General features: G+C 41.7%; 1 protein-coding gene across 2 annotated transcripts in view; it reads left to right on the forward strand.

Moving 5' to 3' along the window:
* The first annotated feature begins 2,144 nt into the window (after nucleotides 1-2,144).
* Nucleotides 2,145-12,889, forward strand: part of SET (SET nuclear proto-oncogene) — an 83,942-nt gene continuing 73,197 nt past the window's right edge. Inside the window, exons 1-6 of one of the 2 annotated variants that reach the window (XM_033961745.1) lie at nucleotides 2,145-2,760; nucleotides 3,337-3,394; nucleotides 4,651-4,793; nucleotides 5,877-5,980; nucleotides 6,105-6,218; nucleotides 7,984-8,154. In XM_033961745.1, the coding sequence (XP_033817636.1) occupies nucleotides 2,688-2,760; nucleotides 3,337-3,394; nucleotides 4,651-4,793; nucleotides 5,877-5,980; nucleotides 6,105-6,218; nucleotides 7,984-8,154 (663 nt within the window). In that variant the 5' untranslated portion in view covers nucleotides 2,145-2,687. The remainder of the gene's footprint in view (nucleotides 2,761-3,336; nucleotides 3,395-4,650; nucleotides 4,794-5,876; nucleotides 5,981-6,104; nucleotides 6,219-7,983; nucleotides 8,155-12,889) is intronic. The other variant, XM_033961746.1, reaches the window with a different exon arrangement.

Here is a 12,889-nt window from a genome sequence, read left to right on the forward strand (position 1 = left end):
TCAGGTGCACATGATTAGAACATCATTATTCAGCATTTTGAAGAAGGTTTTCTCTACTTAAACCTCAGACATTTAGTCTGGTGTGCTCATGACTGCTGCAGTGAGATTAAACACCATGGTGAGATCAAAAGAGCTGTCTGAGGCCTTCAGAAAGAAGATTGTAGCAGCTTACAAGGCTGGTAAGGGATTTAAAAAGATCTCAAAAGAATTTGACATTAGCCATTCAATGGTCCAGAAAATAGTGTTCAAGTGGAGGACTTTCCAAACTGCCAACATGCCCAGGTCTGGCCATCCAGGAAAGTTGACCACTAGAGTACACCGCATGATGCTAAAAGAAGTCTCCAAAAACCCTAAAATGTCATCACGGGACCTACATCAGGCTCTTGTTACTGTTGATGTGAAAGTGCAATGCCTATACAATTAGAAAGAGACTGCATAAATTTAACTTGCATGGGAGGTGTGCAAGGAGGAAACCTTTGCTCTCTAAAAGAAACATCAAGGCCAGGTTGAAGTTTGCCAGAGAGAATGTAGACAAACGCCAGGACTTCTGGAATAGTGTTCTAAGGACATGAGTCTAAAATTGAATTAATTGGACACCAGAAAAGAGGACATGTTTGACATACACCAAATACAGCATTCCAGGAAAAGAACCTCATACCAACTGTGAACCATGAAGTCATGGTTTGGGGATGCTTTGCTGCAGCAGGACCTGGCCAGCTCACCATCATAGAATCCACCATGAATTCTACTGTGTATCAGAGGGTGCTTTAGGAACATGTGAGACCATCTGTAAGAAAATTAAAGCTGAAGCAGAACTGGACCCTGCAACATGACAATGACCCAAAACATACCAGTAAATCCACCAAGGACCGGCTGAAAACTAAGAATTGGAGAGTCCTGGAGTGGCTGAGTCAAAGCCCTGATCTTAATCCCATTGAGATGCTGTGGGGTGATTTGAAACAGGCTGTAGATGCAAGAAACCCCTCAAACATCTCACAACTGAAAGAATTCTGCATTGAGGAGTGGGCCAAACTTTCCTCAGACCAATGCCAGGGACTGGTAGATGGCTACAGCGTATCACTGCAGTTATTTCAGCCAAAGGGGTTAATACTAGCTATTAGGGTGTCCTAATTTATTCCTCAGTTAGAATACACATTTTTGTGGATATCTTTAGCTTCATGAGTAAATAAAGGAAAATATTTGTTGTTAACCTGCGATTACATCACTTTATTTTCCAGAGATAAATAAAAAAAGATTTGACATTGATATGTGAACATTTCTTAAGAAAAAAATGAGTATTTAATAGTGTCCTCATTTTTTCACATGATTCTAAGTTGTGCAGAATTAATTTGCTGTGTGTGGATCCATAGTTTAGCTTTGTAAAAGACCGTCCTTGTAAAAATAACGTTTCTGTCCTGAACAGAAAACTTTCTCAAAGCAGGATAGATAAGAGCCAACTTTTCAAAACTGTTTGGGAATACTAAACTCAATGAGCATAACTCTTCTGTATACCCAAATCATGGAGTTTGTTCAATATTAATAATAATAATAACTTTATTCTTTTATACCGACATAGTCGAGTGACTTCTAGGTGGTTTACATTCGAAGAAGGTTGAACAATCAGCGAATTACAGGATGGAGCTGGCTTCTATGTCCTCAACAGTTGTTCTTTTTTCCTTTGGAGACCTTTTCTGCCTGCTATCATTTGTTCTCTGCTTTCCACACAAATATAATAAAGTGCAGGTCTCTGAATCTGTTACTGTAATCCTAGTTAAGTTTTTGTTGGTCTTGAGAAATTCACAGGCTTCTGATTTATCATAGTAAGCTTAGCAACAAGAAATACCTTTTGAAATACAAGACAATATTCCATCAATAACCACTATATAGGATTACTGAATCAGCTTCATGTGCCTCGGCCTCGCGCTCCATTCCAAGTCGCTCCTATCAAACAACGCCTCGTGCTCTCATCTCTGAAGCACGTGCGAAACCAACTGGAATGCGCAAGACTCTTATCAACGATCACGTGACTAATATAACAGGGCGCGAGAGAAACCGGGGAACTGCAGCGCGCGAACTGAAAAACAAGCTTTAGCTCCGCCCACGGCCCCCACCCGGTTTAAATCGTCTTCCCTCTCTCTTCATCCTTTTACAAACTGATTCACGTTTACGCGCTGAACTAGTGCTGAATTTAAACATCACCGTCCTTTTTGTATTGCGATTTTATTTCATTTTTCTTTCACTATCTCTAGAGCCCGCCCTTCGTTTTTCTCAAGCCTTAACGGTCTCAACCAATAGGAAGAAAGCGCGACCTAGCGTTTGAGGAACGTATAGACGTGGAGGCGTGTCTTGCGCAGAGAGGTGCTGCTGCTGCGCCTGCGCATACCCTTCCCCGAGGAGGTAGTGCTTGTGCTTGGAGGAGCGTGAGTGTGTGAGAGCGCGAGCGTCGTTCTTTCCTCGCGGCTTTTTATTTTATTTGGGAGCACGAGACACGGGCTCCACTTAAGCGGAACATCCCGTCCGCCCCTCCCCCTTTCGCCGTAGTTGTCGGAGTTTTCGTGCGCTGCCTTGCTCAGCCTTATTCGCCGCCTCATATTCCAACAATAAAAGGGGGGAAGCCGGAGAACCCGCGCCCCGCCGTTCCAGAAACTTCCCGGGAGAGCCGCACCAAATCCACCGCAGCCCCCAACATGTCGGCGCCGGCGGCTAAAGTGTGTAAAAAGGAGCTGAACTCGAACCACGATGGCGGCGATGAGACCTCAGGTAAGGAGCGGGAGACGGCCTCCACACGCAGCGCCGCCATTTTCCGCGCGGGCGGGAGGGGGAAGGAGGAAGAGAAGGGGGGCAGGCCAGCGCGCTGAGGCCTTGCTGGCGTCTCTGGGGTCCGCGGCGCCGGGCTCGCCCCACTCATTGTGCTCCGCCATGATGTTTCCTGCTTGGGCCGCATGGTGCTGGTGTTCAGTGCCGCCTGAAGCACTTTTAGATGCGCTGCCATCTTATATTCCACTTCGACGGACTAAGCGATGTTGCTGCTGCGTTTCTAATGAGGAGACACGCGTTGAAGAGTCTCGTCGGTGGCTTGCTGCATGGCCTACCCGTGTAAAAAGCGATTTATGGAGAATCTGTTGGGAGGCCCCGCGCCTGAGCTTGGCCGAGTTTCCGGCTGTGAAACTTTACGGTGGCTGGTGAAACATCGTGGTCCAGGGCCTGTTGCAGATCCTTTTAAATAAAAACTATTACAAGGCAAACTTATAGCCGCTGTTCTCGTGTAAGGGGAGAGTTTAATTGCCGGTTACTTGGCATGCTTTTGGTGTTTCACTTTGATTTTGTACTTTACAGAAAAAGAGCAACAGGAAGCAATTGAGCATATTGATGAAGTGCAGAATGAAATAGACAGGTGAGTTATCGATATAACATGCCGCTTTTTTATTGTTAAAAAGATTTGGAGAGTATGTTCGCAAGTTTTGTGTGTGTGTGTGTGTGTGTTTTTGTGCTTTGGGCGTTTTGTTACTAAAAAAAGCATTATTGCAATCCAGTATAACTTAATTGTTAAAGATCTATGATGATAGATAGACTAGATTTTGTATCTAAATCAAATGATTCAAGTACCATGGACAACAATTAAACCAGCTATATATTTCTTATTATAAGATGTTAATAACTTTGTAAGTATGGTAAATAACAAAATTAAAGTAGTATTTGTGATATTAATGAACTAATACATTCAGAGTATGCTTTGGAGTTTAAATCTCAAAACTAGACTACTGGCAGATGTGATGGGCTATTCCTTGAGTAATTTATAGCTATAAAGATTTAGAGGTAGCTGAAGGTGGTGCTAATATGTAGCATAAAAACGTGAATTAAAACGTGAATTACATTTTTTGGGGAGATAAATAAGAATATTTAAATTTGGTGCAGATAATGGAAAGTCAGGTGTTGCCTTGATGGTGGTGGACAATTAATTCTTTCTAGGATTTCCTCTCATTTGCACTCAAGTCACCTGTATTTTAAGCTTTCTTGAATTTAAAACTTCTCTCATACTTCTGTTTCATAGAGAGAGTCATTCATGCATCCTCTACCTTTTCTGTTAGTTTTCTTAAGAACTGAGAATTCTATGAACCTAAAATTTGGCACCTCCTGTGTTTTAATCAGGAAAAAATATACAGTCAAACAATAAAACAAAAATCTCCATAATAGGATCCGTTTGTGTAATGCATACTTCATGTGAAATTATTTTTAAGATAATGCAAGTAAGAGCTCTGTAAATAGAAATGCTTTTGATATTTCCACATAATACAAGAGATTTATTTTTTTTATTTATTAACTTACCAAAAAGGGTGGCAGGGTGCATCAAACAGTGTAAGTAAGACCTGGGCATTTCATTTTGTACTGCTTTCTTGAATTGTTACGGGTTATAGATAATCAACTCCTTTTTATGTAAGTTACAACTTCCCCCCCCCCCCCAAAAAAAAAAAAAAAAAGTTCCTGAACTTATAGGTAATAAGAATATTCAAAGTTTATTTTTAGTAGAGTAGAGAATCATGCTCATTTATTAAATATTCTACAATGCTGGGGGAGGGTTGAGATGTTTCTATTATATTCGTCGCATATGTAATAGGGAAAATATTAAGTGACTTTTTTCTCACTGCTCAGACTGAACGAACAAGCCAGTGAGGAAATTTTGAAAGTAGAACAGAAATATAACAAGCTCCGCCAACCATTCTTCCAGAAGAGGTCAGAATTGATCGCCAAAATTCCAAACTTTTGGGTTACAACATTTGTCAATCACCCACAAGGTATGAAAAATACTTATTAACCAATTATATTTTAGTATAATACCAAGATGCACATTGATAAAAAACCACTCTCGTAGGAAAACATTTTTACAAGGCAATATGTTGGCTTCATTGCATTTGTTGCACATCTTTTCAGTGGCTTCTGAGAGTGGAACACAATTACTGCTTTAGGGTTTGGGACCATGACAGAATGTCCAATGTATATATCTGTTTTCTCCAGACCAGATGGTACCCTTGGCCAGAGGATCTTATGCTAGGTTTAATTTTTTCACCTTTTATAAAACTAAAATTCACAGTTCAAACTTTTTGATTAGAGGGGAGCAATAAACATTTGTTCTGGGGGAAGAGGGTTTCGTTGCATTTCATTTGGTTGCTGAATTAGCAATAGCTGCTTTTAATTTATAAGTAAAGTTTACAACCTTTTTGAATAATAAATTAAGCACAAATGTAAAAAGGTGGTATTGCGAATGTCTGTGACCCTTTTGGGAGCAAGATAAAAGTTCTGAAAAAAACATTGTTTGTGAACTGAGCATGTGCTGATGATTAAAGCGATATACTGAGCATAGTTGGTAAAACATTAAGGGAAACATTTTTAAAATGCCTATTATATTAAATTAATTTGTTTCTATTCCTTATCTGTTGTGTGAAAAATATACTTTAAATGAGTGAACAGCATTGGGGGACATAAGAATTGCTGTACTAAGACAGACCAAAGATCCATTAAACCCAGTATCCTATCCCAAGGAGTAAACAGATTTTATGCTGCTTATCCTAGGAATAAGCAGTGAATTTCCCCAAGTCCATCTTAAATAAAGGCGCTTAGATCTTTTTAAAAAACTGCTAAGCTTTCTGCTTCTCAATATATTCCAGAGTTTAATACTCACTTTACTAGCTTCACAACTGGATGAGGATATCATTTAGTGTCGATGTTTGCATAATTTGAGCTGGCAGGATATTGAGAACTTTCAGAAAGCACATGAAAACCACACTACTTCAGCAAGAAAAGGAGAAACTTTACAGATTTTAACTAGGTGCTAAAACCCTGTTGACTAGGTTGTGTGACCTCTGTAATCTCTCTCCTAGTATCTGCACTGTTGGGGGAAGAAGATGAAGAAGCACTTCACTATTTAACCAGGGCTGAGGTGACAGAATTTGACGACATCAAGTCAGGCTACAGAATAGATTTTGTGAGTAATATCCATCTCATGTTTTGTATTATCACCTGTTAGATGGAATTCATGGAAAACATTTTTTTATTGTCTCAACATTATTTCCTTTTAATTATTTATATTTGTATACATTGGTTTTCAGTGTTTTGATGAGAATCCATACTTTGACAACAAAGTTCTCTCCAAAGAGTTTCATCTCAATGAGAGTGGAGACCCATCATCAAAATCAACGGAGATAAAATGGAAAGCTGGAAAGGTAGGTGCCAGTTCGAATGTTCGTAGTTTGGCTAGGGTAGTACTAATTTCAGCAGCCATCCTTATTCTCTAATGAGCAGAATTAACCTCACAAGTGAGCTGTTATGCAATGGTGGCAGTCTCGGGATCACTGCAGATCTGCTGAATTTGTATAATTTATGCAATTTATCTCTAACACTTATTCTGTGTGTTCAGAAAATAGCTAAAAGTCGTAGTAGATGGCCTTTTTGCACAGAAATTAGTTAGTTTGAAACTGAATGACTAGGTAGCTGTGTAGATCAGTTAAATATTAGAGCTCATAAATGGTCTGAATAGACCTTTCTATTGAATTAAGATGCCAAGTAATCTGGCACAAATTCATTTGTTGTGTATTATAGCAGTGTTGGTGTTATAGTATTGTGTGTAAGTTGTCTTTGGCGTTAAAGAAAGATGCGACTAAAATTTTTAGTGCTAAGCTGATTAAAAACACTGTGGATTCCCATATAACATCCTTATGGTACGATATATCCTCTATATTATGTTGAGCTGTTATATGGGGTCTAAAACCTACCTGTGTTTAAATCTTTTGCACAAAGACACAAGTGACTAAACCAGACCCACAAAAATAAACACTATAGCAAATATTCTGGGTACAGGAAATCACAAATGATGCACTTTGGCTCAAAAGGACTTTAGCACTGTTAAGAACCAAGATCCCATGGCTGTTCAAACTATTACGGTTCAAGTGGAGGCTTAATTTTTACTACTTCACATCCTTAGTCCTTTGGTCGATCATAACATTTTATTGTGCCCAGTTTTTTTACATACAGAACATTTCCGTGCTTGCTCTCAAAACTTAAAAATTATGTTAATAGCAAGCAGTCAAACAGAAAAAGGCAAGGGAGGCATCTTTTTAACCAATAATAGCCTTTAAAGAGTGGTCCCGACAAGGATCCATGTTTCGACATATATGGAACGCCTTCCTCAGAGGACACTTGCTTTAAAGACGCTCGAGAATAAAACTCACTTGTGCAGTTGAGCAGCAGTGTTCAGAGTTTTCTCTGAACCTCCTGCTCGACTGCACATGTGAGTTTTGTTCTCAAGCATCTTTAAAGCAAGTTAAAGATGAGGAAGGCGTTTCATATATGCCAAAAAAGGGATACTTGTTGGGACCACTCTTTAAATAGACTATCATTAATTGTCTATACTCCAAGGTGAAGTGTTTGCCTGTTAAACACAGGCACCCATGAACACACAAAATCCATGAACACATAAAAATTGTGACAAACTGCACTTATCTGTTCATGGGTGCTTGCGTTTATCATAATTTTTTAAGTTTTGAGAGCAGGCAAGGAAATGTGTATATTAAAATTGGGCAGAATAAAATGTGATGTTTCAGGGGTGAGGTAGCAAAAATTAAGATTCCACTTGAGCCCTAATAGTTTGATCAGTCATGGGAACTTTGTAACACTGCTGAAGTCCTCTTGAGCTAAGTACATAATGTAATTTGTGAACGTTTCAAAATATTTTGGCTATTTTAGATTGCGACCTTGAGACTTTTGCATATGCTTGCTGCACAACCTTAACATGAAGCCTGGGTTTTGCTTGCTCATATTCTAGCCATTAGGGTTTTGACCATTTTTCAGTGTGGAAACCTGCTTTGGAAACCTGTTTGTGGTAAAAGTGGGACATCCTGCTAAGATCTAGACTATCTTATTATTTGAGAGCTCATCACCATTTCAAAGAATTTGTGAAAACTGAGCAGTCTGTGATCTATTGGTTCTTAGGATCTGACAAAGCGCTCCAGCCAAACACAGAACAAGGCCAGCAGGAAGAGGCAGCATGAAGAGCCAGAAAGCTTCTTTACCTGGTTCACTGATCATTCTGATGCAGGAGCTGATGAGCTGGGGGAGGTTATTAAGGATGATATCTGGCCAAATCCATTACAGTACTATCTGGTGAGTGCTGCAGTTCATTCTGCTTCTATCTCCCTATTTAAAATAGCTACACTTAAGTTTGCATTAAACATCTTGGTGTAGAAAAGTTTTAGCATTGACCGAATAGGTAAATTTGAGTTATTGTGCAGGTACATTGCCTGAATGTGCATAAATCAGTTATATTTGGTTTAACATAATAGCACCTGGGTCTTCTGGTATGGATCTATAAAGTTTTATAAATTCATCCACATTTAAAATTACAAAGCAATTGCTAGTTTTGTGGGAATAGGAATATCCACTCTATTTTGAATGTTTGCCGTAAATTACCAAGGAATAAGGGGTGTGCTAAAATTGGATCCAGGTAGCTAATGTAATCTTAAATTCATTCTATTCTTGGTGTAAAGGACCACACAGAAAGGTTTATAATAGCGTGAAACTCTTATTAAAAAAAAAAAAATGGGATGTGATGTGATGTACTGCCTTTATGTGGTTACAATCAAAGTGGTTTACATATTATATACAGGTATTGTACTTTGGGACAATGGAGGGTTAAATGATTTTCCCAGAGTCACATCAAGCTGCAGTGGGAATTAACACCAATTCCTCAGGTTCTCAAGCCACTGTTGCAAGCTCATTAATAAAGGAAAAAATGCTTACAAAGTCTTAAATAGTTTGACCATGTAGGTTGAAAGGAATACTCAGATGCATTTGATATACCGGCTCTGTTGTACAGCCATATATGGCAGGGATATGATAAAATGATAGAAATTTGGAATGGAGAAACAGGGTGGAGCAAATATTCTATTGTAAAGAGTAATAGAATTGATATACCACCTTTCTCTGGAGACAAACAGGGAAGATGCAGGTGCACTTGTTGAAGTCTTCCAACCAAGCCCATGTGTCTGTGTTCTCCCATAGATACAGTAAGCTTACTGGGTTTATGCAGGAGATCCTGCCTTCAGTGGCTCCTTCCTTCCCCTTGCCTTGTCAGTTTTTTTTCTTCTACTGCTCCTACAAGGTTATACATTTTCCATCTCTTGCTCTACCTAAAAAAAGGGTTATAAAGAATAGTAGAATTGTCTACTATCTCCTCACTCTGATCCAGTACCAATTAAAAAAAAAATCCCTGAACAATCTTGAAGAAAAAGAGGCTTACATTTAAAAAAACAAAACCTCCCCCAAATCCTCTTATACAGAGAAACCATAAGGCAGCAATAACCAATAAGCTCTAGGACCACATGGAGGCTCCTTTCAACTCTCTTCATGGATCTGGCCGTGAACAGCAATTGCAACTGCCATTTCAGCGGCTGAGTGACTTCACTTGAGGCCTCAGACAGCACCACTTGCTCCCTCCTCCCAGGGCTCTGTTTTCAGCACTGCTGGAGGAGGGAAGCAATCGATAATGGCAGGGAAGACCAGAATGCTGGAATCGCACTGATCATTTCTATCTTCTCCAGATCCTATAACTTTCTGATTTAAAAAAAAATAAATAAATAAAATCTTGTAATGCTCCTGGAAATGTCCAGATTACCTCTTATGTAATCTGCTTAGAACCGCAAGGTAATGGTGGAATAGAAATCACTAATGTAATAGTGAGGCTACCCTCATCTCCACTGGCCACAACGGCTGTGCTGGAACTCTAGAGAAAGGATCGCCTCCTCAAGTGCAAGGAAGCAGCTGATAAGGTTTCCGTGGCCCACTCTTGAACACCAGGTAAATCTGCTAAAATAATTAAAACAGGCCCTTTTGCCCTCTCTCCAGCTTCTGCAAAATTTCATGGAAAGTCAAAACAATCACATTCCTAAGAACCCTCTGAGTCAGGATCTTGTGATTTCCAACAGCCCACTTTGCTTCACCTCATACAGGAGGCCAAATCCAGCCCAGTCTGCTTCAACATTTTTTTCTACTCTGCAATGTTTCATGCAGGACAGTGCTGCTGTGTTAACAAGGGGCTATCATGCCCCGATGCCATCTTTTTCAGATCAGCACTACCCTCTATGGATGGACCACCCATGCCACCCTTCCACATTGAGTACTAGGGCATCCATTCAGAGCCTCTACAGGAGCTGGATTGAGACCCATGTACTTCAATCTGTTCCTCTCAACCTTATATTACAGCCTCTTCTGGGACAAAGTCTAAACTGGATAATGCTGTCACAACAGACCTCGACACAACTTCACCTATCCAATCATTTGTCTAGTCAGAACATAAGGAAGAATACTCCTATCTAAAATTTCTGTACTCCTCAGTCTTAACCTGTTATATCAACAGACCAGAAGGACTTTCAGTCTTGCCAAACTTATTCAAAAGAAGATCTTTATCGTCCGTCCAGACTGGCACAGAAACTGATGGGTAATAGCTCACCATGACCAGCAGGTGGAGACTGAGAGACAAACTTTTCGCTGTAGTATAAGTGGGCTGTGCAGTCCCAAGTACAATCAATCTTTTTTGTTTCCAGCAGGTGGAGGTGGTAAGCCTGTGTGGCCTTTACCTAGGTTAGTGTAGGGCTGTTGGATTTTGTTTGATTTGGCTGTCTTGTCCCTGTTGTGGTGCTAGACTTGACTGATTGAGTCCCTCCTATTTCTCCCACCTCCCATCTTGCAACCAAATACAGGCAAGGCATATATCTTAGAGAGCCAGTGGAGTCTGTTCAAGTGTAAAGTTATATTGGGGAAAAAAGAATCCTGAGGCAGGGCTGGTCTGAAGTGAAGACTTCAATTGAGTTTAATTGATTTTTATTGCTAACTGGCACTTTTTCCCCTGTAGTGGTCATTGTGTTCCAGGTACGCGGTTGAGCGCCGCAAAGGTGAATCCTCATCGGCTTCAGGTGCCAGTGAACAGAGTTCCCCTTTGCGTGTGCACCGCTCTTTGACTGCAGGTAGTGGGGAAGCATGGACTTCCCCTACCGCCTACACAGGGATTTTCTCAGCTGCTGAGAAAATGAGGTTTCCCTTACCCTCAATAGTGCTGGGGACTCCAGCTGCCGGCTTGCCTGCTTTAGCAGCTGGGTTTGTTCAGGCTTGTTTGCTGCTGCAGGCTTTGGGAGGTTGTTTTTGGCGGGTTTTTCGCCTGTTTGTGTGGGAAATGCCTGTGGCCTCAGGTGACTTTCCCCCTGCCTTAGAGAGACAGGAACAGGTTTGTGATGGGTGTCCTGCTTTGCCCCCAGGGTGGTTTTGCCCCAGATTTTGTTTAGCCATGTACAAGGCTTACTTGCAAGGTGGCTGGGTGTCCTGTTTCTTTCTCAGGGTCTCTGGTTTTTCTGGGAGGCTTTTGCCTTCCGCATCCACCCCCATTCAGCCCCCTCAGCGTTAGTTCTGGCCCAATTCCCCCTGTCTTCATCCAAGCGGCTTCGTCCGAGCATTTTCTGTTTGCAGATACTTTTTCGCCTAATGAGGACTTGGACCCTGTGTTGGATAACGCATACATGTGTTTTATGGAGACGCTGGCTGACAAAGATGCATCGGTGTGCATTTTTCAGTGGGAATAGCTAGAGGAGCTTATTCTTCCGGCTTTGAGGAAGACGTAAAGGAGCCCCCCGTGTGTGGTGGACCCCCTACTTCTGGAGATCTGTGTGGCCTCCCGTTCATTTCCTATGCATTAGGATATTTGGGAGGCAGTGCATGTGCGATGGAAATGTCTTTTTGTTTGGCTTATTCATATGGTGCCAGGTGAAGGCGGCTTAGTCTTGCGGGATTCTCGGGATCGAAGATTGGAGTCTCTTCTTAATCAAAGTTTTTTGACTTGGCTGCCCTGGTGGTCCAAGCATGTTCTTGACTGGAAGTCTGATTGGTCCTTGGTGGATCAGGAGGTTGCTAAAATTAAGCTGGACGCTTCTTATCTCTCAGATGCCATGCATTATCTGCTGCGGGCTTTGGCCAAGTCCATGGCTCTCGGCGTGGCTTCTTGCCATACCCTGTAGCTCTGGGGTTGGTTGGCAGATGCAGCATCTAAGTCTAAGCTTAGTAAATTTCCCTTGCGAGACTTTCTTGTTTGACAAGAATTTGGCAAGCTGGTTCAGTGCTGGACTGACTAAGCTGTCCTTTCTTCCTGAGGACTGTGCTCGCCCACCTTTGCAGGATGGCATCGCCTAGGGGTTGGAGGCTTTTCCTTCCAGGGACAGTTTCTTTTAGCGCAGACAGTTCTTTCAGGGTGCCTACCAGGGAGGGGGGGTCGTGACTCCTTTGGAGGCCCCTCTGCTTAGTGCCAATGGGAGCCTAGTTGCGGCAGTTTTATCAGGGGGATGGGTCAAGATCACAACGTATCAATGGGTTCTGGAAGTGATTCGAGACAGTTATGTTTTGGAGTTTTCCCAGCCCTTTTTCGTTTCCTCTTCTCCTTGTCAGGCAGCTTGGAAGAAGCAGGCTTTTTGTCAAACGCTGCAAAGGTTGTTTGAACTCAAAGCATTTGGTCCCAGTGCCCCCTTGTGAGTTTCGTGCTGGCAGGTATTCCATGTACTTCATGGTGCCCAAGAAGGAGGGGTGTTTTCTGCCCATTTTGGATCTGAAAGGTGTCGACAGGGTGCTCCGGGTTCTGTCTTTTACGAGGAGACCATGAGATCTGTCATTCTGGCGATCCAGCCTGGAAAGTTCCTGATTTACCTCAATTTGATGGAGGCCTACCTGCATTTATCCCAGGACAAGCAGGCAGCCTATTCTCACGTGGGTGACGTCATCCACGGAGCCCAGATGAGGACAGCCTCGCAAGCTGACTTGATTGAAGAAACTCAAGTTTTGAGTCTGCCGCATGCGCAAGTGC

Source organism: Geotrypetes seraphini, chromosome 10 (genome assembly GCF_902459505.1).
Source record: "Geotrypetes seraphini chromosome 10, aGeoSer1.1, whole genome shotgun sequence".
Classification (NCBI taxonomy): domain Eukaryota; kingdom Metazoa; phylum Chordata; class Amphibia; order Gymnophiona; family Dermophiidae; genus Geotrypetes; species Geotrypetes seraphini.